Source organism: Cavia porcellus, unplaced genomic scaffold (genome assembly GCF_034190915.1).
Source record: "Cavia porcellus strain 051 isolate PalLab524CR breed Dunkin Hartley unplaced genomic scaffold, mCavPor4.1 scaffold_2, whole genome shotgun sequence".
Lineage (NCBI taxonomy): Eukaryota > Metazoa > Chordata > Mammalia > Rodentia > Caviidae > Cavia > Cavia porcellus.
Window position 1 is genome coordinate 105,147,376 of NW_026947485.1, and position 24,168 is coordinate 105,171,543.

General features: G+C 45.6%; 1 protein-coding gene across 9 annotated transcripts in view; it reads left to right on the top strand.

Moving 5' to 3' along the window:
* Positions 1–19,921, top strand: part of Lrrc27 (leucine rich repeat containing 27) — a 35,510-nt gene extending 15,589 nt beyond the window's left edge. For 7 of the 9 annotated variants that reach the window (XM_063245005.1, XM_063245004.1, XM_063245012.1 and 4 more), the window contains 6 exons: positions 1,707–2,079; positions 3,644–3,790; positions 6,854–6,950; positions 14,224–14,342; positions 15,610–15,739; positions 19,569–19,921. In XM_063245005.1, the coding sequence (XP_063101075.1) occupies positions 1,707–2,079; positions 3,644–3,790; positions 6,854–6,950; positions 14,224–14,342; positions 15,610–15,739; positions 19,569–19,709 (1,007 nt within the window). In that variant the 3' untranslated portion in view covers positions 19,710–19,921. Of the gene's footprint in view, positions 1–1,706; positions 2,080–3,643; positions 3,791–6,853; positions 6,951–14,223; positions 14,343–15,609; positions 15,740–19,067 lie in introns of all 9 variants that reach the window. The other 2 variants (XM_063245010.1, XM_063245011.1) reach the window with 2 other exon arrangements.
* The last annotated feature ends 4,247 nt before the right edge of the window (positions 19,922–24,168 follow it).

Here is a 24,168-nt window from a genome sequence, read left to right on the forward strand (position 1 = left end):
ATATATATATACATATATGATAAATAAAATGTGTTAATAGTTAAGTCTGTGTCAGCAGTGTGACCTTTCATTGTAACCCAGTTGGCTATACTTGGAAATAGTGTAAGATGATCAAAAACAATAGCTAATCTTGTACTTTATTCAGTTTTTGTTAACGTTGTTGTTGTTTTGAAGTACTGGGGATTGAAGTTAACGGCCTTCACACTGAGCTACAAATAAATATTTATTTATTTATGTAATGTATTTTTGAGGTAAAGTCTCACTATGTTATTCAGGCTGGCCTTTAATTCACAGCGATCCTCCTGCCTCAGTGTCCCAAGTGCTTCAATTACAGGCATGTACCACCACACACTTATATTTTATTTTGAGACAGGGTCTCAAAACGTATGATCCTCCTCCTTCAGCCTCCTAGAGTGCTAGTATATGTTTTTTTGTAGATGTACTTTTAAGTGCTCCCAACAGATTGCCACTGTGTGGAATCTGCCCAGGTTTACACATTTGCTGGTGGAAAGATGTCCACAGACAGAATCTAAGTCTCAGGTTAGAAGTGAGGTTCCAACAATGACTGCAATAACTGGGCCCCTCAAGGTTTTGAATCAGGTGGAACATTCCAGGGAACAGAGTTTATTATTTTTAAAGAAAAGAGGAGTAAGGGGCTGGGGATTTAGCTCAGCGGCATAAGCACCTGCCTTGCAAGCAGGCAGTCATGAGTTCGATCCCGGTACCGATAAAAATGAAAAAAAAAAGGAAAGAGGAGTAAAGAGAGTCATTCCTTAGTACACTTCTCATACTTTATAAATTGAACCTATTTACTGACTTTAGTTTTTTGTGTGTATTTGTGTGTGTGTGTGTGTGTGTGTTTCACTCATTAATGTTAGCTTTCTAGGAATGCCTCAAGAATCTTCTGTCCAATTTGGGGGGTACACACCCACAATCCTAGCACTGAGCAGTAAGATCATGAGTTCAAGGTCAGCCAGAGCCGCATACCAAGACTGTCTTAAAAACCTCTTCCCTAACAAACGAAGATGCTTGTCCCGTGACCCACTCTAGCTTGTGGAATGTGAGGGAGGTGCTCTTGTGACATAGATCTGTGAGCCCCAGGGGAAATACTGTAGCACAGGCTGAATGGCTCTGAGGACACCAAAGCCAAGACAAAGCCTGGCAGGAGGGAGAAAAAGGAGCATTGTGTTTTCCTGATGATAGGTGGCACTAGAAGCTGGATAGAAAATGCTCTGTCCCCAGGTGAGCAGGTCTGTGCTTCATCAGTCTTTATTCTTGATTCATCACAGAAGATCCTGGGATGTATCATTTTAAAATGTTGCTCGTATTCCTAAAGTGTCTTCACGCAGCCCAGATTCCTGTCCACAGCAGTCAGCAGACTGCACAAGGTCAGAGCAGGGCTATCAGGCAGCAGCTGGTGGCCCTGAGGCAGTGTGCTGCAGGAAATTCCCAACAGACTCCATTAGAGGAAGAGTCCAGAAGACAGTCTGTGCTCTTCAAAAGAAATTACACCACAAAAAATGTGAAACATATAAAGTCTTTCCAGATTGGAGCCCTGTTTTCATGAATAGACCATGTGAGGACTGATGGGAGTGAGCCCACCTTCCACCTGTCTAGGCAAAGCGACTCCACACTGGGCCATTTTGGTTGGTCTTGGAGGGTAGCATTAATGTGTGGGCAACTAACATGGCATTTTATCCCACCAGAGAGCTCACCTGTTAAAAAGATGGACCTAAGTGAGCTTCCAGAGCTTGTGCAAGATTTATCAAAATATAGGATGCCTACTAGAGAAATCTTGAATCCTCAGGACCCAAAGGTGACTATGTTGAAAGAAAAAGTGGACTTTCTCGCACCTGTTGAAAATTTAGACCTGAGTGAGCTCAGGAGATCCACTGCATCTCCAGAACAGTGGCCAAGCAAGGAAGAAATCAAGCGTTTCTGGAAGCTGAGGCAGGAGATTGTTGAGAACGAAAAAACAGAGGTTCTTGAAAACCAGCTCTTACCCATTGAGTTGCCTCCAAATATCAAGGCAGTGTTAAACAATGAGAAAGAACACTCAAAGCAAAGGCACATGTCCAGGTAAACTCAAAAGCAAAGATGAATTTTCTTGATATTTGCAATACTGTAAAAATTATTAGGGCTGGGGATTTAGCTCAGCAGCATAAGTGCCTGCCTGGCAAGCATGAGGTCGTGAGTTCAATCCCCAGTACCACAAAAAAAAAAAAAAAAAGAAAGAAAGAAAAAAAGAAAACAATTATAATTGTCTCTCATTTTTATTTTTGTTTTTTTGGGGGGAGGGGCTTGGAGTTTTGCGGGGGGGGGGGGGGGGAGTAACCAGGAATTAAACTCAGGACTTTGTGCTTACCAGGCAGACACTGTGCAACTGAGTTACATCCTTGGTCCGTGTAATTGTCTCTTAAAACTTGAGGTCTGCATATACACATGCAGGTTGTGTGTGTGTGTGTGTGTGTGTGTGCACGCGTGTGTGTGTGTACATGAGTATGTATATATATATAAATCTACATAAATAATGAGAAATGTGGAAAATAATAATCAATGAATCTAGAACACTTTCTCTAGGGTATGTCATTATACCCAAGGGGATAATAACAGGATTTAGGGGGTAAAAAAAAAGAATTAGAATTAACAGTAGTCTTTGGTTCCCTATAGCTACCACCAGGGCAGCAGGAGCGAATGCATTATCTATCTGTGGTTTAAAAGCTCATGGGGAGGCTGTAGGGAACCTGTCTGCAGTGGTATAGGTAGTGTGGAATGGGAGAGGTGTGGATCTGTGTGGAAGGTGGCTGGCAATTATGGGTGGCACTGATCTTTCAGCTGTCCTGTAGGTTTAATCATTTTAAAAATAAAAGAAACAGAGCTGGGGAAACAGAGCTGGGGATTTAGCTCAGCCGCACAGCACCTGCCTGGCAAGCACAAGTTCCTGAGTTTGATCCCCGGTACCAAAAATAAATGAGGGTGAGGAGAAACAGAGAAAGGAAGGAAGGAATTTTGAACTGACACATTACAACCTTGGAAGTCCTGGCAGGTTTCTAACTATGGTGTGGCCTCAGAGGCTTTGGAACTGTTGAAATACTCTTAGCGTAGGAACACACCGAGCAAACAGAAATATTCTAACCCGCTATTTAGAAACCTCTTTCCTTCCTCCCTTATGAATAATAATGATTTATCCAAGTAAATCATGGTAAGCTTATTAATACTACTTCACAATTATATCAGTACATCAGATCTCAATTTTCAGAGATTTATTTGAGTGGCTCAAAGATTGAGACAGCCAGGCTGAGCCTGCCCATTCATTCAGGTCCACTTGCCAATGCTATGAGCTGCTTCCTAAGAATAATTTAAGGGCATCTTTTTCCTAAGAAGTTCTGTATTAGTAGCTGACTTTCAATGGTGGTCATTTGTTGTAATCTGTCTTCATACTATTTCCTAGATCATCATGGATTGATACTATGGCTTTGTGTGGGACTGCCACATTAATTTTTATAATGTTTCGAAAGTGTAGTTGATTATGCCACCCTTTTAAGTTTTTAAGCATGTATTTTGTAACAGTGCAGCTCATGTGGGTGTGAATGACCATTCCAGAACCTTGTTACATAGTTAGATAAAGACACTGTAATTTTAGAAAGAAGAGGTCCCCCTTCAAGAACATCTTACCTGACCTCACATCACCATACCAAACGATGATTCCGACCAAAAGACTTGAAGAACGTCGAGCAGCGGCCCTCAGAGAGCTCCGAGAGAAGCAGGCTCTGATGGAGCAGCACAGGAGGTGTGTCTGGAGAGGGTGAGGTCTCCCCACAGCCAGTGCTCCCCTGGTGACAGTGGGCACTGAGAGTTGGAGCCACAGCTGGATCACAAGGCCTCAAGGGAGGTCTTGGGTTTGCTTGTCTCCTCCCTGGTCCCGGATCAGAATCTGTCCATCTCAGCTGGAAACTGGCTGCATTGTCCTCCCCTGCCTGTGCTTGGGACTGAAGCGTGCAGGCTATCGCTTCAGATCCTCTGAGGCTGTCCTCCTGCAAGGCTAGCACGGGTCACTGTGATCATTACGGTCATTATGGTCATCAGGTCTCTGCCCTGCCTTCTCGACATGCTCAGCTGCCTACTTGTGTGTTACCTGGTTTCTTGCTCTTCCTCAATCGTTTCCTCTTCACTGGACACTACCTGACCCCCTGTCCTTTTCTGAAGAGTGCTAGTTAGAAATGAGAGTTCACTTTTTATTTTTTTTTAACTTTAAAGAGAATAAAACTCAACAAAACAAAGCAGAGTAAAGCCAACCGAAACAAGGCAGTGAAAGTAGTACAGAGCCTTGAAGCTGGACAATAGGAAATCAGCAATGGCTGCCATAGTATCTCTTGTTATCTCACAACAGTTGTCTGTTCTGCCAGACATAGTAAAATCAGACAAAACAAAACCAATCGAAACAGAACATTGAATAAAACAAAACAATAAATCAGAACAAAACAAAACAATGAGATTGATACTGAATTTCAAAAACAAGACAGAAAGAAGTCCCTAATGTTTGCCATATTGCATACTGGCATCATTCTAGTAGAAGCACAGACTATTGGCCTCAGACCTGCAGAGTCAGTCAAACAATACAAGCCTTTAATTGTTTTTTACTTCAGTTGCTATCGACTCAGTCAGTCCTTTGAACCAGCCAGCTGCTTTCAATGAGAGATGGGAGTAGTTCTTGAGTAGTAAGGAGTAGTCTGCTCACGGAGAGGGCTATCTGGATTCTCTCTTCCTGGACCCAGCATGCTTTGTGCAGCTTACCGGAAGGGCAAACTGACTTCTTGGTGGAGTCTTCCCAGACCCAGCATGGCCGACCTCGAGAGTTCACTCTTGTGTTGCTGACCACACTAATGCATCCCCTACCCTTGGATCATGGAAGCCAGCTTGCTGTCAGGAGGCTGCCTGGGCCCCACTTTAGCATCTACTCTACCTTTCGGCTCTGCTGACCACCCAGGTACATTCCACGCTAGGCCCTAGGAGGCCATTGGCATGGACCATGTCCACGGCACCTTTGTGTTCCTCACCTCATGGTAGGATTCAGCCAATGAGGGATCCCTCAGGCATTCAGGGCATTGGGGAGAATGAAGATAGGGTCATTTCTCTAACCCTTTTATGTGCTTTGTGGGACTGGCTGTACCCTAGGTACTGCCAACTCCAGCTTCTCTCCTGGCTTCCAGCCACCACTCCTTCCATGGTGTGCTAATGGGCCGGAGGGTAACTGGCTATGTACTGCTCTGTGGTTCCTTCTGTCTGCCTTCTGGGGCTCATCTGTGGATAAGTACTCCTGACACTGTCCGTGGGGTGTGTATATCTGTTTCTCTGGGGCCCAGTGGGTACAGACTGCTCACAAGATGCATTTGTGGTTGTGTGTACTGGCACCCACACACACTTGAGGTTGCTTGTGTTTCTTCAATAACAGGTCACACAGCTTTTTCAAGAACAGTAGTTCCAATACAAAGAGTGGGTAAAACCTCTTTGTGGCCCTGTTGAGCTATGAAAGACTTTGCTTTGTGTTCCTGATAAACACCCCTGCAAGCCTTACAGTGTGGTTCAAGATTTCAGGCACAAACATACTCCCACTTCATGTCCCCTGATTAGGAATGTTACCTCCAGGGGGCTGGGGATTTAGCTCAGCAGCATAAGCGCCTGCCTTGCAAGCCTGTGGTCGTGAGTTCGATCCCTGGTACCGGCAAAAATACAAAAAAAAAAAAAAAAAAAAAAAAGGAATGTTACCCCCTCCTGAGGGGCAAGCATACCCTTCCTGTCCCATGGTCCCATGTGACCAAGAGGAGGCAGATACCACATGGAGTCCCTTGGCCAGAAGCTACATGGAAGATACAGGAAGTGGCAGCATGCTGGAGCTGGGGTCTGGGGCCCATGCAGGCAGGTGGCAGAGCATGGCCTCACTTGTGAGGAAGTGCCAAGGACCACCCAGACCTGTGCCTTGAGGTTGGAGGCCTGGAGGATGGGGACAGTTCTGATGGCATAGGAGGACAAGCCCAGTAGGCAAAGCCCAGGAGGGCTGAGCTACTGTTCCCATAAGGAGAGACCTTAGGAGGTGGTGCATGGGCAGAAGGCCAGGATGCATGTGAACAATGTCCAGATGTCTGCGGAGGAGGGGAGATGGGAAGAAGCCGGATCTCAGGGCAGGAGAGAAGGAAACCACACACATGCACTGAGAGCAGGAGTTAGTTCAGACAGACAAGTGGGCCCTGGGGCTGCAGCAGTGGCTTCAGGATGGATGAGGCCAGGGCCCTTCCCCAAATTTATGGACAGTTTAGAAATCGTGCACTCCTGTGTGGCTACAGCCTTCCTGTAGACTTTGCTAAAGGGAGCTCCCAGCCACAGGGCAAGACTGTGTAAAGGAACCTGGCCCTGCCTGAGGGGGCAGGAATTCTGCTGAGAAGTTGGGAAGGACTAAAAGATGCTCAATTTGTAAAGCAGAACACAGATATCTAGCACGAAGTCAACTTGTGAGTTTCAGATCTTCCCTAGACAAGAACCTGAAGGTCTTCAGTGTGGGTGCCTCCAGTGCCCAGCTGAGACCCTTCCCAGAGTGTCCAGTGCTTTTATACTGGGGCCTAGGGATACCTGACTGCCTTGGCCAGGCATTTGTTGTCACAGAGTCACACAGAGGGCCTCAGGTCAAAATCTGCTCTTCCTGTGCCTAAAACAGGTGGGAAATTCCATGCATGCTCTCTGGGGATGAGCAGGCAGGAGAAAAAAGGCTGCTGGATCAAAGCTGAGAATGGCACATAGCTTTTGTATGCTTTGCTTGAAGCTGCTCAGAGCTTATGATATAAAAATGTATTTTCTACAGAGACAAAAGGACCCTGCAGGAATGGAGAGAGCAGACCCAGATGCTGAAGCAGAAAAAGGAGGAACTCGGCAAACTCCTGCCTTCACCTCAGGGAGTGGTATGTGTGGCCTGCAAGGGGGGGGGGGGGCAGCATTGTCCTGCTGGCCACACACAATCCAGAGGAGCCTTGCAGGGAATGTGGGTGCTGCACACACTGGAACCAAGACTGAGTCTAAGCCATTTCTCACAGACCCTGGCTGGCGTTGGAGCTGGGCCCTGGCCTGGGAGGCTGTCCTTTTTGTTCACTGACTTGTAGGCTCGGTCTGATAAAGTAGGAACTCAGAGAGATGAAGGCAGAGAAAATGAGGGGCAAACATTTAAAACATAAAAACACCACCAGGTTTTGGGGTGCCTGTAGACGTTATCCTGGGCCCCTCACTCGTCTCAGCATTGAGAGACCAGCCAACCTCAGAACCCCAAAGTGGTGGCTTTGGAGATCTTGTCCTTGACCCTGGATTATTCTCTCAGGGCACCTGGGTACAGCACCCTCTTCCTGTCTCCCTTCATACCATTTGGAGGTCTTGTTCTGGTGGGGCAGGTGTATGTGGCAGGAACTTGGGAGCTAGCATCGCCTCCAGGATGTACCTGGCATTCTCTGCACCATGAGCACAGTCAGGCAGGTAGATTTAACATGGTCACAGATGTTTCTTCAGTCCTTTCTTTTAGGAAAGTTCCCTGTGTGTTCCTGAGCAGTGGTTGCCTGTGTGGTCCCTTAGCTGGAGCAGGTTCCCAAGGCCTTTCCAAGTTTGCTTTGAGTCCTTGCCTGTACCACCATCCTAGCTGGCAGTGATTGTGCTCCTGCACAGAGCTCAGCCTGCACAGTTTGAGAGTTGATTTTTTTAAAAAACGTATATCACACTAATTTTAAGACTTACAAAGTCTCGAAATTAGTGCGGGAAGTTTCATATACGCTTCCCTGTTTCCCTGATGCTAACGTCTTCATGAGCACTAAGTGCCTAGAATAGGCATTCCCAGCACTGCAGTATGAAAGCCAAGCAAAGGCTGCATCTCACCAGCTCTCCACGGGTGCCCTTTCCTGGCTGGATCCCCCGTGGTGCATAGTCTTCACGTCAACTCAGTGTCCTCCAGGCAAGAGGGGTTTTTCTGTCTTCTCATATCTTTCATGACTTTGCCACCTTTGTGCAGCGCTGATCCATTCTTTTGTGGGATGTCTGTCAATCTCGGTTTGTCTGGCATTTGGATTTGGAGCAGGAATACCTCAAAAGTGGCATCCTGTCTTTCTCTGAACAGTGTATCACAGGTTCGTGTGCGCTTGACCTCGAACCCTGTCCCTGTGGCATCAGTATTTCTCCTCTACAGTCTCCCTGCCCTCCCTCCCTACCCCGTCAGTAGCTGATCAGGCCTCAAGGAGAGACCAGAAGGCTTACATGTGGTGATGTCTGCATCTGGCAGACATCTGTGTCTGTGACAAGTGAGTCTGCTGGTGATGTTCCATTATAATTCTCTGTCACTGAGTTCTTTTATCTAATATTTTCCAAATTGCTTTTGCTACAATGGTTTATTAATGTAAGAGGATGAAAAGCAGTAGAATCATTTACCCTAATAGAATGACCCAATGGGATGACAAAATTTATATAAGCAGGTTTTTCAGATTTTGCTACAGTTGGAGTCCCTGGTAGCTGACAGAATTGTCATTTGCCTGTTTTTCCGCAGACATTATGACAACTCTGGCACCCCCAAGGCTTAGGCTGCTCACACACTTTTAGCTCAGTAGTGATGAGCCTATGGCTCACAGGCTAAGATGCACCAGCTCACAGTGGACTGTTCGAATCCTTGAAAACTCTGAAAAGTTCACCATTACCGTCTACGGGAAGGAATGGCTGTGTCCTGGGCCTGCAGCCCAGGATGACTTGGGTTCTTCCCTTCTGAAAAGATCTACTAATTCATAACACAAGTGCTTCTTGCTAAAGAGACCATCCTTAGGAGTAAAATTAGAATAATTATTTTCCACATCCCAGACCCGGAGCATTATGTCTTCTTGTGATCTTTTATTCCTTTATTTGTTGGAAAAACTTTAAGACTTTAGCAGCTCTCAAAAAAACTGTGCTGAAATGCAACCCCTTCTCACTCACTTCATTTAAGAATGTTGTTCTCTATATTTTGCATAATATTACAGACAGAATTTCATGTTCTTTGTTTACTTAATGCTATTATATCGTAACAGATTTTCATTTTTGCTATCATCTTTTTTTCTAATTTCTCCAGTGTTCCCTATATGTGTAACAGTTTAAAATATGTATTATATCACTTTCAGGAATATAAATTGTATGCACAATTTAAGAATACTTTCAGGGCCAGGGATTTAGCTCAGCATCATAAGCTCATGCCTTGCAAATGCGAGGTCCTGAGTTCAATCCCTAGTACCAAAAAAAAAAAAAAAAAAAAAACTAAAGAATACTTTCAGAGGGCCAGGGATTTAGCTCAGCGGCATAAGCTCCTGCCCTGTAAGCCCGCAGTCGTGAGTTCAATCCTCAGTACCAAAAAAAGAGAATACTTTGGCTGGTCCAATGGCAGTGGGTTATCAGAACTTATTAACATTAGTGTCACTAAAGTTGGTATACCACCCCCCCACTGCTAAATTTAACTGGCTTAAAATAAATAAATAAATAAATAAATAAATATAATATAAAAAATTTAAAAAAAGAGAATACTTTCAGAGCCAGGGATACAGCTCAGTGGCACAGCACCTGTCTGGCAAATACGAGGTCCTGAGTTTGAGTCCCAGTACCAAAAAACCCCCCACAAACTTTCAGCGCTTGATTATAGAAAAAAAAAAAAAAAAAAAAAAACAGGCAATAACTCAAATGGCTTGTTCCAACTGTTGTTACCTAAGTGGCTGTCCATAAAGTCAGAATAGGTCTAACATCTACTGAGTTTAAGATACCTTTTTTTTTTTTTTGATACCAGGAATCAAACTCAGGACCTTGTACTTGCCAGGCAGGAGCCGTGCCATTGAGCTCTACCCCTGGTCTTAAAATATCTTGAAGAAGTTAAAACAACACAAGTTTCAGAACATGCCCAGAAAGTCCTATTTGTTTGGAAGAAAAGACTGCTGGCCTTGGAGTAGTGTACCTGGAATGAGGAGTGAGGGTGTCATTCACATTTTCAGGGTGGACTTGTGGATCTGTGAGTCTGTCTGTATGCAGCTTCCTTAAACGGAGGAAAATGAGTTGTCATCTACACCGACATGTACCAAACTGAATAAAGAGGACTGGACTCACGCCCTGCCTGTGGCACCTGCTGCAGCAGTAGGGGACTGGTGAGCCAGCAGTGGCAATGGAAGGCCAGCAGTACAAGGTGGCAGCAGGAGCCCACAGAAAATGACCATTAGTTCCTGATATCCCTGTGGACCCTGGATGGAAGCCACACACCCCCTCCCAGGCCTGTACCCACCTAGACACTGACAAAATATTTTATTGGTCTCAAATACTATAATCAAAATCTAGACATAGGCATAATATCTGTGACAAGCTGTTGATATCTAATATATAAAGGCTACAGAGTGTTGTTAAAAATCTAAAGACTCCAATAGAAAAATGGATAAAGGGTAGGACAGTTCACAAGAGAAAATCCAGAGGACCACAAGCAAGCACACATAAATAAGACCCAGGATTCGCATGTTGGTGATAGGGAACGGGTTACCTGCCTAGGAGGCCTGTATGGTGCCAGATAAAGGGAAATTCTCAACCTGTGCCAGCTCCTGTAATTTGGCAAGAGACCACGCGAGGGCGCCAGGACACTGTGCTTTGCTTGGTGGCTGCTTGGTAGAAACGTGTGTACTAGTGCAGGGAGCTGGGGGCTGGGCTTACGCAGTGACATGCACACCTTGGGGTGTGCCCAGGTGCCCTGCAGCTGCCTCAGCTGATCCCTAAATGAACAAGTCATCCTCGTATTTTGGATAGGTTGTCAGCTTCTAGGGCTTCGACTACTGAAATGGCTACAGAAAAGACCTCTATTGCTGGGCACGAGTGTCTGATCCATTAGCCTCTTCTAAAACGCACACCCTTCAGTTTTTCCTATTGTTGTAAAAATCATCATCTTAGACCGAGTGTGGTACCGCATGCCAGTAATCCCAGCACTTGGGAGGCAGAGGCAGGAGAATCGCTGCGTTTGAGGCCAGTCTGGGCTATATAGTTCAAAGCCAGCCTGAACTGCATAGTGAGTCTCTCTCTCTCTCTCTCTCTCTCTCTCTCTCTCTCTCTCTCTCACACACACACACACACACACACACACACACACACACACACACTCACCTCTAGCAGCTTTCCCAGTGACCTTTGGTCTGCTCTCTAGGATGTCAGTGCAATTACATGTTTGACACTCCCCGTGTAAAACTTGATGTGGAGCCACTTATGACTCCATGCCTCATTTTACCACACTTATTTCCTTCTTCTGTTGACACTTCTTGTTCTTATCAGAGAATTAGATAAATCTTGTTATTTTTTAGTAATAGTAAAATATGTCTGGGTGAGCATCTTTCTAAATACTTGGCTTTAATATTTTAAAAATTAAATGTCTGATCTAGCTTACCTAAATTTAGCATTGTGCATGTCTTCCTTCTAGAATAATCTTTGGGAGGATTTTGATCCCTGAAAGTGTGATCATGAACAGATCTAATTCTGCCATGCCCACAGCCCTGAATGCATCCAGTCGGTTGAGGAGGGTAATAGCAAAAGGGTGTGGGATGTAGCTGCAGTCCCCACAACAGCCTCCCCCTTCTTGGTTGTTAGGTTTTCTAAATGTCAGGCATGACCAGGATTAAAATGGTAATTCTCCTGCAGGTGAGAACACAGATCAGTGTTTGGTAAGCCCTAAGTCAGTTTTACAAAACCCTAGATTGGAGTGGCCCCTGGCAAGAGGTCCTCTTACCCAAATCCTTTGAGTCTGACAGTTACCCCAACACACAGACTTGTCTGCACACTCACATGGACACACAGACCAAAAGCTCCCTGAGGTCAGGCTCAGTCTGGCTCTCAGGCTTGTCCATCCGAGCAACAGCTGGAGGACGTCACCTTTGGTGAGTCAAGCTCTTCTTGTTTGTATTGCACCTCAGGAGTGTATAGACCCCAAGTTTTCTGGGGCCCTGGTGCTATTGCTGCAGAGGGTGGGGTTCCCTGACTGGAAGTACTTCTACCCTTGCAGGAAAGTGGCTACTGCGGCTGAGGGGCAGGAGACAACCAGGCAGCACAGGTTCTAAAAGAGCAGAGTAGAAAGTATGGGTCATCATAGGGAACACAGTGAGACTGATGACCGGCAGAGGTTGTGTGGAGCAGGACTGGAGATTCCCCAGTGCGGGTGACAGCCAGAGAAGTTCTAGTAAATATCCTGGAGTAGGTATACCCTCTGACAGGAGTAGGGAAGATCCTAAAGCATCAAGAGATGGGAGCCAGGGTCTCACAAGCCTCCCAGGGGAAGAACATATACGGAGGAGAGGAAGGGCCAGGGTGTTGGGCAGGGAGTTGGATATTTCTGCAATGACCAGAGAATGGGCAAGGACATCCAAATAGAACCTCAGAGGTGCTTCCAGATGGTCAGGGATCTGAGTGGTGTGTGTGCAGTCTGTCAGAAATAGGGAAGAATTCCTACCACCATGGCACTATCTAGACATCTCCCTGCCATGCTAACCTTAGAAGTGCTAACGTCTGCCTTGTAGTATCAGAGTGGTCTGCTACTTCTTGCCGAGAGCTTGTTGGTCTCTGTTCCTGGCTGGGTCCCCCCTGTATGTTCACATTCTCTTCTCACCATGTTTAGTACCCCTGACACTACCAGTACCATCGCCCATCCCAATTAAAATCAGAAACCTGCCAGAGCTGCATGGCAGCCCAGCAGAAGGGCCAGGGAATGTCCTGGAGGACAGGTTAAACAGCAGCAGGCCATGGAAGTTTCCAGAACTGCCTCTGCCTTTCTATGCCCCAGTTCTGAGACCTTCATGGGAACAACTGGGTTGGTCCAGCTCCTCAGCAAATAAATTCTGTAAGTTGCTGCCACACTTTGCAGTGCTGTGCTGTTTACTAGAGGAAATAACACTGGACTTCTAAGTTTTCAGTTGTACATATTGATTCTTTTTTTTTTTTTTTTTTTTTCATACTGATTCTTTATGCATGGGTCCCAGGCCAGTGAGCTGTGAATGCAGATTTTTTTTTTTTTTTCTTTTGTACCAGGGATCGAACTCATGACTTCATGCTTGCCAGGCAGGTGCTGTGCCATGGAACTATATCCCCGTCCCTAAGATCATATTTTCTAAGTAAACTTGTTCTTTGTTCTTTTCTCTTTATTTATATTAGTGATACAGGGGAAGGAAGTTCCCAACCTACTAGATATCCAGTATGAGTTTGTATTTTCCAAAATTGAAGAATGAATTTTAGGGGGCTGGGGATTAAACACCTGCCTTGCAAGCAGGTGGTCCTGAGTTTGATCCCTGGTACAGATAAAAAAAAAAAAAAAAAAAAAAAAGAATGAATTTTAGGAACAATGAAAGTTAAAAGCAGAATATGTTTATTAGAGAAAGAAAGCTTTTGTCTGAGGGATACAGGAGTCCTGAGCGGATTGCTGAGGACCTTTCCTTTTCTAGGGATTTTTATAGAGCAAAACCATGAGGTGAGGTGGGTCCAAAGTGGGGAAAAATGCGAAATCACAAAGTGGCATGAGGCGGGACAGAACTATGGTCAACCAATAGGTTTACGAGTATCATTGCTCAGGCAATATTGATTAAGTGGGAATCAAATAGGGAAGCAAGTCACGTAGCAAGAGGCACGAAACACAACAGGGGCTTTTCTTAGAGGACATCGGGTTGTAGCGCTTCCTGGCTTTCTCAAGGTGATCCATACCTGATTAGAATATCAATCACTGTTGTTTATCCTTCTAGGAAACTATGGGGAAATATATGGGTGCCTTCGTTTTATCTTTTGTCTTAAGGCCTGACCCTCATTGGAGGAGTCTGTGTCCCCCACAACTGCAGTGTATCCGTGTTCTGCGCTGGCTCCTTTGAGGGTGGAGCACTGTCTGATTGCCTGTACTGTTTCTATCTTGCAGAGCTGTCTGTAACATTAGCACTTACGTATTACCTTAAAACTTTAAAATAATAATTAATTAAGTAATTTTAATATAGTCCAATGTGTATGAAAGACCTGAGGCCTATTTTTAATAATGTATTCTCTGTTGTGTGACAATGTCGGGGCTGTCACAGCATCTGTCCAGCCACTGATTGACCTCTTGAGGGGAAGGAGCAAGCTGATGCATTGGGTAGATGTGCTTATATTAAATGCAGCATTTTCTGGGGTTCCTGAAAACATCTTGTTGCATTTTCTCAGGTGGCATCAAAGGCTCCATTTACTACACCTCTGATAGACCATGGGAAGATTCCAGGGAGTCCACACGGCAAAATGAAACACAGCAAGGAGAGCTCGTCACAGGCGAGTGAAGAAATAAGGTTGGTTCAGTCCTTCCACAGCCATGTCCTGCTCACTGGCAGATGCTTTTATCTCGTAAGCATGTGCTGAGTGCTCTCATTTACAGAGGGACCTCAGGGTGGAAAGATGATTCTGAAAGACATGGTCCCTGTTCTCAGGACCTACCTTCTGGAGCCCCCACTGCCGGATGACAGCAGGACTCAGAAGGTTACACAGGCTCTATGCAGAATGCCTGCTGCTGACCCCACCCAGCCCAGTCTTCCCATCACCTTACTCTGTGGCTCCAAATTTCTTAGATCTGATCCTCTGATAAGGTGCTGGGCAAGGCTTCTGGGCCCTCAGTCACAGGAGAAACTGAATGGAAGAGAAACCAATGGGGCCGTGAGGCTGGGGTTCACCAAAGTGGAGAAGACAGTGACCATGGCCAGATCAAGAGGTCCCAGTAGAAGGCCAGCTTGTGGGCACTGAGATGCCCTAAGATTTGAGTCTCTGACCATGGTGACAGCTGAGAGACTAGATCAGGAGCTCAGGAGTGTAGGGAGGGATATCAGAGAAGAGTGGTGCCAACCAGGGAGGAGAGGAGAAATGTGAAACCCTGAATCGGGCCTTTAGGACACTAGGGATGCAGAACAGGGACTGAGAAGCCCCATGGGGTGGGAAGCCCACATTCTGCAACAGACTCTCAGGCCTGTTTCTGCCATCCTAAGTTATTATATGATAGTCAAAGATGCCAGCTCCCAAACCCTAAGCCCCAGTACTAACAGTCATGTTTAAAATCCTAGTGTGATACCATTTTGGTTGCTGTAAGTTGTGTTTTTCTTGTGAAAACAAAGACATGCTGTTTTCATGGCACAATGAGCAGCATCCTAAACATGGACTATTTCACATGGAGCTGAGGGTTTTAAAGTACAGAGTGTGGCCCTGCAGCTGTAACAGGTTCACAAGGAAGCCATAATTTGTTTTTCTGCTGAGAGACTCTGGTTTGAGCTCCATTGTCTAATGTTAAATAGCTACCAGCAGTGACTGAAGCCCCCTGTAGAAGAGTCATCCATGTACTCTGGTTCAAGCTGGCGGAATATCCAGCATCAGCGGAGGAAGGGAAAGGAGAACAGTAGGCCCAGGCCTTAGCATCTGGGGAGAGGGTGTGGTAGCCCAGGGGAGGTGTACGCAGCCCTCAGGACTACATGTGGTTTGGAGGAAAAAGAAAACTGAGTTTTCGGTTGAAATAGTACCTGCTAGGACTATATGCCTCATGTCCAAGCACATCGGACTGCTCTGTATCCTCAGTGCTTACCAAGTGGCAGCAGACCTGGAGGCAAAAATAAAGCAGCACATACAACAGGTGCATGCACATAGGAGCTTCCAGAGCATACCGGCGCTGCGCGAGATGAAGACAGCAACCCAGGACTTGGACATTGTGAGTATTTGTCAGCTCTGTTAAAGAACTTGTTTCATTAAGCCAGATGTGTGGTTCACATCTGTAATCCCAGCATTCAGGAAGGTGAGGCAGGTGATTCATGAGTTAGAAGCCAGCCTGGCTACATAGTTCCAGGCTAGCCTGGACTGCCTAACAAAGTCTTGTCTCAAAAAAGGAAAGGAGGGGCTGGAGGTTTAGCTCAGCGGCATAAGCGCCTGCCCTGCAAGCAGGCAGTGGTGTGTTCGATCCCCTGTACCGATTTTTAAAAAAAAAAAAAAAAAAAAAAGGGAAAGGAAAAACTAATTTGATTCATTAAAATGGAAGCACTTTATCTCTGCCTTTGTGGAGTGCATGCCAACCCTGGGTCTGTGTTTACTGTGTCCTGGCAGAGGGACATTTCAGAATTACTATTGGTTTGATGTCCAGAAAATAGCCCAGCTACACTGCAAGCCCTCAGATTGCTGCAATTTAACAGTATCCATGTCGGTATCTCATGGCCATAGCAGCCTAGGAACAAGGACAAGGACTGACCCCCATCACCATTTCTAGAGTCCTTGCTTGAAACTTTGCACTCAGGAGAGCAGGCTCAGGTCTAGGCCTTGAGGGTACTGCTGCAAAGACAGGTTGGCTGCAGCTGGGTGGACACTGACAATGTGCCCAGTGGCTCTGTAATAGGACGGCCACAACACTGGGATCCAATTGCTGCCCTAGAGGCTGCCTACACAGAGCTGTCCCTGAATCACTGCCCACCTAGCCACTGCTGGGTGATTAGAATTTGCCTAGCACTTACTGGGTGTTAAGCTGTCCTGACCTACGAGCAGCTTGGTGAGATGGGAGGGCCGTTTTCTGCCCTGCCTGGGACATGGCCAGCCCATCCTGCTGTTGTCAGAAAACAGCTGCCCTCCGGACAGTGACCACCTGGATACACGTGTCCCCTCCCAGTCACTCATATGGATCTACATGGTAGCCTGTTCTCCTAGGTCACCAGAGCCCTCGCCTGGAGGGCTGTTCCACATCAGTGTGCCCTATCCCACACAGCCACTCTTGAGACCCTGTGCCTGGGCCAGGCTGCTTCTGGGCCCATGTCCAGGCTAGAGTGAGCAGCACCAACATGGAGTAGGAAGTCTTCCCTGTCCATGTCTGTGTGCTCCCTCTTTTGTCTTCAGACCAACAAAAGAAAATGTTGATGAGGATGCAGAGCACTAACAATCCATAGCAGAGCCTAAGCCTCCAGCGCTGGACACTGTCCTCCTAGAAAAATCCTTCCCACTTGTTTTCATCTGCTGTCATCCGGGCCTTTGGCTTAGCAGTTGAACCTGTATCCTAACCACTCCAAAGCCAGCATATTTTACAGGAAGAGTGCCACCTGGGAGTACAAGGTTAAGGTCACAGAGAAAAATGCCAACAAGATGCAAAATGAAGGGGCTGGGGATTTAGCTCAGTGGCATAAGCACTTGTCTTGCAAGCAGGCGGTCGTGAGTTCAATCCCCGGTACCTATAAAAAGAAAAAAGAAAAAGTGTAAAAAAAAAAAAAGATGCAAAATGATTAGTTCCATAGCATCCAAACAACAAAGGAATATAAAACTAGGAAGAATGGAGTTGAAAGCTGAAAGTCTGTAGAAGGTCAGTTAGGTCCCCAGGTTAGTCTGTTGGCTCCACTGGCCTACCCAGTGGGTTTTTCCCCTCCTTAGAGAAATAGTGACCAAGTGCCAAAGGCATTGTAACAGTGGTCACATGTTACCCTCCTGAGCCCTGAGAAAGGGACCTGTCCAGGCCAATGTGTTCAGGTTGCTGTAAGGACTGGCACATCCTCTCCAGCCCTCTCAGCTGGTCAGAGCAGCAGCGACATGGGTGTCCACAGGAACAGCTCTGCGCTGAGTAACCAGCAGTGGCCCACCTGCCAGTATCCGTAAACGGTGTCTGTTCATGGTCTCAGGGCTCATCCCCAGCAGATGTGGAGCTAGAAAGCACTGGTCTTTGGGGAGAGCCCTGCTCTGAAGGAGTGGTCTCAGCAAACCAGCTGGAAAAGTGAGCTTCAGATATTGAAGACAAAATTAGAAATTACAAGTTAGCATTAAAATCCTCTGGGTGATAATAGAAAATATTGCTACTGTGAAACACAACAAGCTGTTATAAAAACCGAATATGCAAGAATTCTTGGAGGTAAATTAAAAAGATGATATATATTTTTTTAATTTAGCTGGGTGCAGTGGTACATACCTGTAATCCCAGCACTTGAGAGGTTGAGGGAAGAGGATCACAAGGGCTAGTCTTAGCTACATAGCAAGACCCTGTCTCAAAACAAAACGATTTTTTAAAAAAATCAATGAGGGGCTGGGGATTTAGCAGCATAAGCGCCTGCCTTGCAAGCAAGCAGTCGTGAGTTCGATCCCTGGTTCCGATGAAAAGGAAAAAGACAAAAAAAAAAATCAATGAGAAGATTGATCCAAGCATCCACAAACAGATATTCAAGAGAGGTTCTAGAGGAATGAAGGAAGGCATTAGTTAAGAAAGAAAGAAAGTTTTCCACAATTTGTGGTTCTAGGCTGAGAAGTCCACCATGGCCCAGCATCATGACTAAGGCAGGTAACATTGCTGAGATCAGACGTCCATTGTCAGGGGTCAGTTCAGGATAAATGCATTTGCAGATATGCAAACACTCAAAAGTGTTGCTTTCCATGCAGCATTTCTCTGAGAAATTCATTCTGTTAAGCGAGGAGTTGGGGTAAGTGGTGCAGGAAAATGGAGTCCAGGCTGCCTGATGGCAGGACTGGAGCCCACCCGGCTGAGGTCCATCCCAGAGAGACAAAATCTGACCAGGAGAGGAGAAACATTATGGGATTTTATAGTGTGGGAGGATGAATGACAGGGACGTAGGAAAAAATAAAATTTCTAAAAGGAGGCAATGATTACTTACACGTACACCCCCCAAAAATCCATACACATTAATTTTTACATAAAGGAAAATAATGGACGCATACTTACTAAGTCAGCAGCGAACAGGGTTTCCCTAACCTCGGTGACATAAACCTGGATGACACTGGACCCCCGGATTGTGCCATAACTGCATTAGGAAGAGGTGGTTGTAAGAGCCTCAGGAATCCTGGGCAGGAGGTAGAGGTCCAGCTGTGCCCCTGGGCAGACGAAAGGAAGAAAGGAGTTTAAACAAGTGGGATGGCCCTGGGGCTCCTCTCATGGGGTGGGAAAGAGGGGGCCCTACAGATCCAGGTACCCCATGCAGAACTAGAAGAAACTGTTCCTGAGTAGCCGCTGACTTCAGTCATGTGTAATGGCAGTGCTTCCTCTTATTCTATCTCCTTCTGGCCAGCAGAAGGACTGTGAACATGGATTGTAGAACAGAAAGCGGGCACCGGAGCCCAGTATGGCACGTTCCTTTCTCTGGTGGGAATATGCTGGTCCTTGGTTTCTGTGTCCATGGTTCCCTCTGCCCAGGCTTCAGGGTGGGACCACGAATGTGGTGGTTCACCTGAGATTGGAACCAGTTTCAGCCGGATTCTCTGTTAGCCCATTCATTCAGATCACCATCTGCACGGGACACCTGTGTGGGCCCATTGGGAACACTGACATGAGTGGCCGGCACAGTTCACAGCCTCATGTGAAGGGACAGCAGGAGAGCTGACTGGAGAAGGTGGCACAGGCCTCATCTCAGAGCGAGCTGTACTGTGACTCAGGCCACTGGATGCCCTGAGGTTGGGGCTGGCTCCGCTCACCCTTAGGACCCCTGCTCTGCAGGAGTTCATCTGAACCTGTTGGAGACAGCGTGGAAACTCCTGCCTTTCTCACTGTCCCTCCCCTCTTCTCTCCAAAGGCAAAGAAGCTGCAAGATGAAGTAATGAAACTGAAATTGGAATTGAACAAAGACAATCCATTTGCAAATCTCACAGGAAGTCTTTCACTTCACCTACCACCAACACAACCTCAAAACATATTTTTTAACACGAAATATTAAGAAGATGTTTGTGGTATCGGTGTCAAGGTCCTTCAAGCATGAGGAAGCGGCTCACTGCTTGTGTGGTGGTGGGGACTAGGGTTAGGACATTCAGTGTTTCTATGACTTACTTCACAGGCAGCCCTTTGTTGTTTTTATGTAAACCTGCATTCCTTTTCTGGGGCTGTGAAAGTTTTAAGCTGCATTAAAAGAATGAGAATATTGCAGGCACACCACACTGTTTTCATTTCTGTCACCATCCTTTTCTGCCAGTCCTGCTGGTGGAGGGTCATTTGAAAGTCAAAACCAGTCCCTCTCTTTCCTCCCTACCCCATGCGACCCTAGTCACAAATATAATCATAGTTTTCATTAACCTATTCATTTTAGGGTAGGAATCTAGTTTGCCTGATTTCTTGCCGCAGTTGTCCACGGTGTTTGCCCTGGCACTTGACCCTGCAACAGCACAGTGAATTCAGCCCAGGCAGCCTCCGGCCTGCACGGCCCAGACCCTCCCCTGGCCGAGCAGGCCTGTATGAACCTCCTTCCCGTCCAGGCTGTTCTGGGGCTGTGCAGCCTCGGTCCTTGGGCTGAATGTTAAATAAGAGTATTAAAGAAGGGCTCTGTCCTGAACACACCTTTAACAGATACAGGGCTTTTCAGACTTTCTTTCCTTTTGTGTCAACTTTAAGAAATTCTTTTTCAAAGATTTTTTTCCATTTCATTGAAACTGTCAAATACGTATTAGCATAAAGTTCTTTATAAAATTCTCCATTATCAGTCTTGCTAGGGATTTATCCATATTTTTTAGTCATTTTTAAAAATAGCAATTTTTGGCTTCATTGAATTTATCATGTATATTTTCTATTTCACTGATTTCTCTCTTTACATTTCCTTCTTTCTTACAGTTTATTTGGTGCCTAGAGAGAAACTTATCCTTTTAAGCCCATGTGTATGATCAGTGCTCTAAACTCCCAATTCAGGAAGCTAGAAAATACATTAGTCCAAAACTTTATCAGCTAGAACACCACATATTTCTCACCCGGTATTTGAGGGTCACACATTGGGAGCAGCTTAGTTGCTGCCGCTGCTTGGGATCTTTTGAGAACTGAAGCCAAGCTGCCAGTCGGGCTGTGCTTACTGAAGGCCCAGCTGGGGCAGAGGCCCTGAGTCTGTGTCCCTGGGCTGGGTATTGATGAGAGAACACTTCCTCTGTGATCCCAGTCCTTTGAAATCTGTGAGGGCTTATATTACAGCTTGCTTGTTGTATGATGTATTTAGTGAATGTTCCATGTGCATCCAAGGAGAATGTATTTTTGTCATTTGCAGTGATGGTCTGTAAATGTCAAGTGAAGGTGACAAATTATATTGCTCAGATCTCCTGTATTCTTAACGATATAAGTTGTTTTTTAGTATTTCTTTGTACTATCTTTATTGTTCAAATGGCAATTAGTTCACGTAGCTTTTTTTATATCTGAAAATAAATTTAGTTTGCCTTTATTTCTGCTTAGAATTCCAGATTAACAGTTTTTGTCACCTCCAAAGTTTTAAAAATCATATTCCACTGTCTTCTGGCCTATTGGTTTTGTTAAAAATTCAAATTTTGTCATATTGTTGCTACTTTGAAGGTACTGTATCCCTACCACCGCCATGCCAGCTCTGGGGATTGAACTCAGGGCCTTTTTAATGAGCTGTGTGGGTTTCAGGGACTAAGTTACCCAGGCTGGACTCAAATATGTAGTTTCTTGCCTCAGCCTCCCAGAGTACTAGGATTATAGATGTGTGCTACCACACCCAGCTGTTTCTAGTGTTCTTAAAATTTTTATCTTATCTTTGATTTTGTAGTCTGTCTTAGGCCTAAATGTGATTTTCTTTTTACTTATCCTTGGAATATGCAGAACTTCTGAATCTGAGTTTTTTTCTATTCTCTTGTTCCTTCCTGGGACTGTAGTATTACTGGCAGAAAAACCAATGAGATGTTTTTTTGTGTGTTGGGGGGTGGTTTTCTGTCATCCTTTTGAAACAGGGTTTCACTGTGCAGTTGAACTCACTTTGTAGCCCAGGCTTGTCTTGAATTCACAGTGGTCCTCCTGCCTCAGCCTCCCAAGTGCTGTTCAATTAAGTTTTTAAACATCAAAAGGTTAGGATTTGTGCATGGTGTATCTCAGTGCTACAGCTCTTGCCTAGCATGTACAGTAAGGCCCTGCATTCTATCCCAGAATACTTTGCCTAGAGGCACCTGCAGGGGACACAGGCGCAGAGTGGTGCATGCCGTTAGCCACTGTTTTCCAGCTGTTTCTGCCAACCACTCATGACATCTCCCACCACTCCCCACTGCTACCCAACACCTCACCCTTCTATAGCAGAGCCTGAACCCCTGGGGGAGTCCCCCTTCCTAAGGTGGCTAGGCAGAAAAGATACCTCTAATGCACCAAGGAGAGAGACCATCCCACATCGGTAGCCTGAATGCACCAGGGAGAGGGGGAACCCCCACCCACTGCACATCCACAGAATCCAAGGGTGTAGGAGCCAGGGGTAGCGAATTGGCTGGTGGCAAAGCCCAGTCAGGGGTCAGCCAGGTTAGGATGGCTGAGTCAGGGGGCCAGGGCTTCCAAAATGTTCTCTCTACAAGCTTGTGAGCATCTTCCAAGCAGGGCTCAAGAGTAATGGTTTGTCACAGTGGAATGAAATAGAATAGAGCAGAGAAAGGGCAGAGGGAGACATTCTAAAGGCCTCATCTGAAAGGAAGGAAGAAAAGGAAGTGGAGTAAAAGGATTAGAATGAGGAAAAGTAGCTGTTAGATAATTTTCAAAAATAGTTACTTGCGTATGAGAGAATGTAAAGGGAACGTAACAAATAGAATAAAACAATATGAACTTCAGATGGAAAGGTAATAGAATAATGAATAGCAATTTGATCAAAACAAATACAAAGATGAAAGCAGCAGGATCAAGCACATAAGTTACTAAAAGTACAAACAAGCTTGCTACGATCCAATCTTAAAGCACAGTGAATTTTAAAGACATTTCAGTGAGTTGAGTTTGGCTTGGGGCAGGAGAAAGGGGGAGCACCTGTTCCTGTAGTGAGTGAAACCAAGGACCCTGGGAGGAAGAGGGATTGGGAAGGCCTCATGGTAAGGCAAGTGGATGTAGACCTTGGCTTTGCTGCACAAGTGGTCAGAACATTGGAGCATTGGAGCCCTGAGGGAGGTCCCAGAGCCGCCCACAGGCACATCTGGTCTCCTTGAGTTATGTGCTGAGTCTGGCAGCAGCAAGGCGTGGCGGGGAGCAGGTTCAGTCTCTGGCTGCCTGGCAGTGGGGGGAAGTACCCTGCAGAAGGAGGGGACAGCAGAAGTGTGGCAGGTCTTGTTGAGACTTTTGAATGCAGTGGTAAACTGAGTCTGCCTGAAATGGCAACCCAGCTTCATCTACCCAGCTCAAGCCCTTGACAGGATTAAAGCTTAGAAAACAAAAATCTTCACCATTTCCTGCTAAGCAGAGGAGAGGACTGGTCTTCTCGGGAAAATGACCTCATCTGCAGTTTCTGTGGTCTGCTTATTTGTTCATATGCAATGTTTGGCACACACTAAAAAATTCTGAGACGGGTGATATGTTATAGAAAATAAAGGAAAAGAAATATGAAGTAGATGATGAGGTAGAGAATTTTAACAGGAAATTGACATCTATAAAAAATATCAAATTGGGGCTGGGGATTTAGCTCAGTGGCATAAGTGCCTGCCTTGCAAGCAGGCAGTCGTGAGTTCGATCCCTGGTACCGATAAAAAGGAAAAAGACCAAAAAAAGAAAAAAAAAAAAAAAAACCAAATAGATATCCTAGAACTAAAAGTAGAGTATATGAAATTTAAAACTCATTGAAAATAAGATATTTATTTTTCAAAAACCATTATGATCTAGTGGAAAAAATGAACACCATACATTAATAGACTTGGAACTTCAGCAGAGAAATGGGTACTATAAAAATGAGTTCAGGGGGCTTTAGCTCAATGGCATAAGCGCCTGCCTTCCAAGCAGGCAGTGGTGAGTTCGATCCCCCGTACCGATAAAAATGAAAAAGACAAAAAAAAAAAAGAGTTCAGTGGAAATGTTAGAAATAAAATCAGGGTATCAGAAATGAAGAATTCCTCAATGGGATAATCAGTAACTTGACTCAGCTGAGGAAAGACAGTTGTTCCAAGTGTCCAGTGTGCTTCTAAATTCTTCAGTACAGTTGCCACAAACGCTGTATTTAGCTCACATTGTCTTTTTCCCTACAATAAAGCCTGATTTCCCATCCCAGCACACAGCTGTCACAGGGCCAGGACAGTAGGATCCAAATAAACAACTGTCCTTTCCCTGCCTCTAGGCCATGACAAAGGACAGGCTAGGGATGCCATCTCAGAATGACAAAACAGTCAGAAAAATGTCCTTCTTCCTGCCTGATAAGGGAAGCTCCCTTGCACTTCATGTTCCTGGGTTCCTCATGT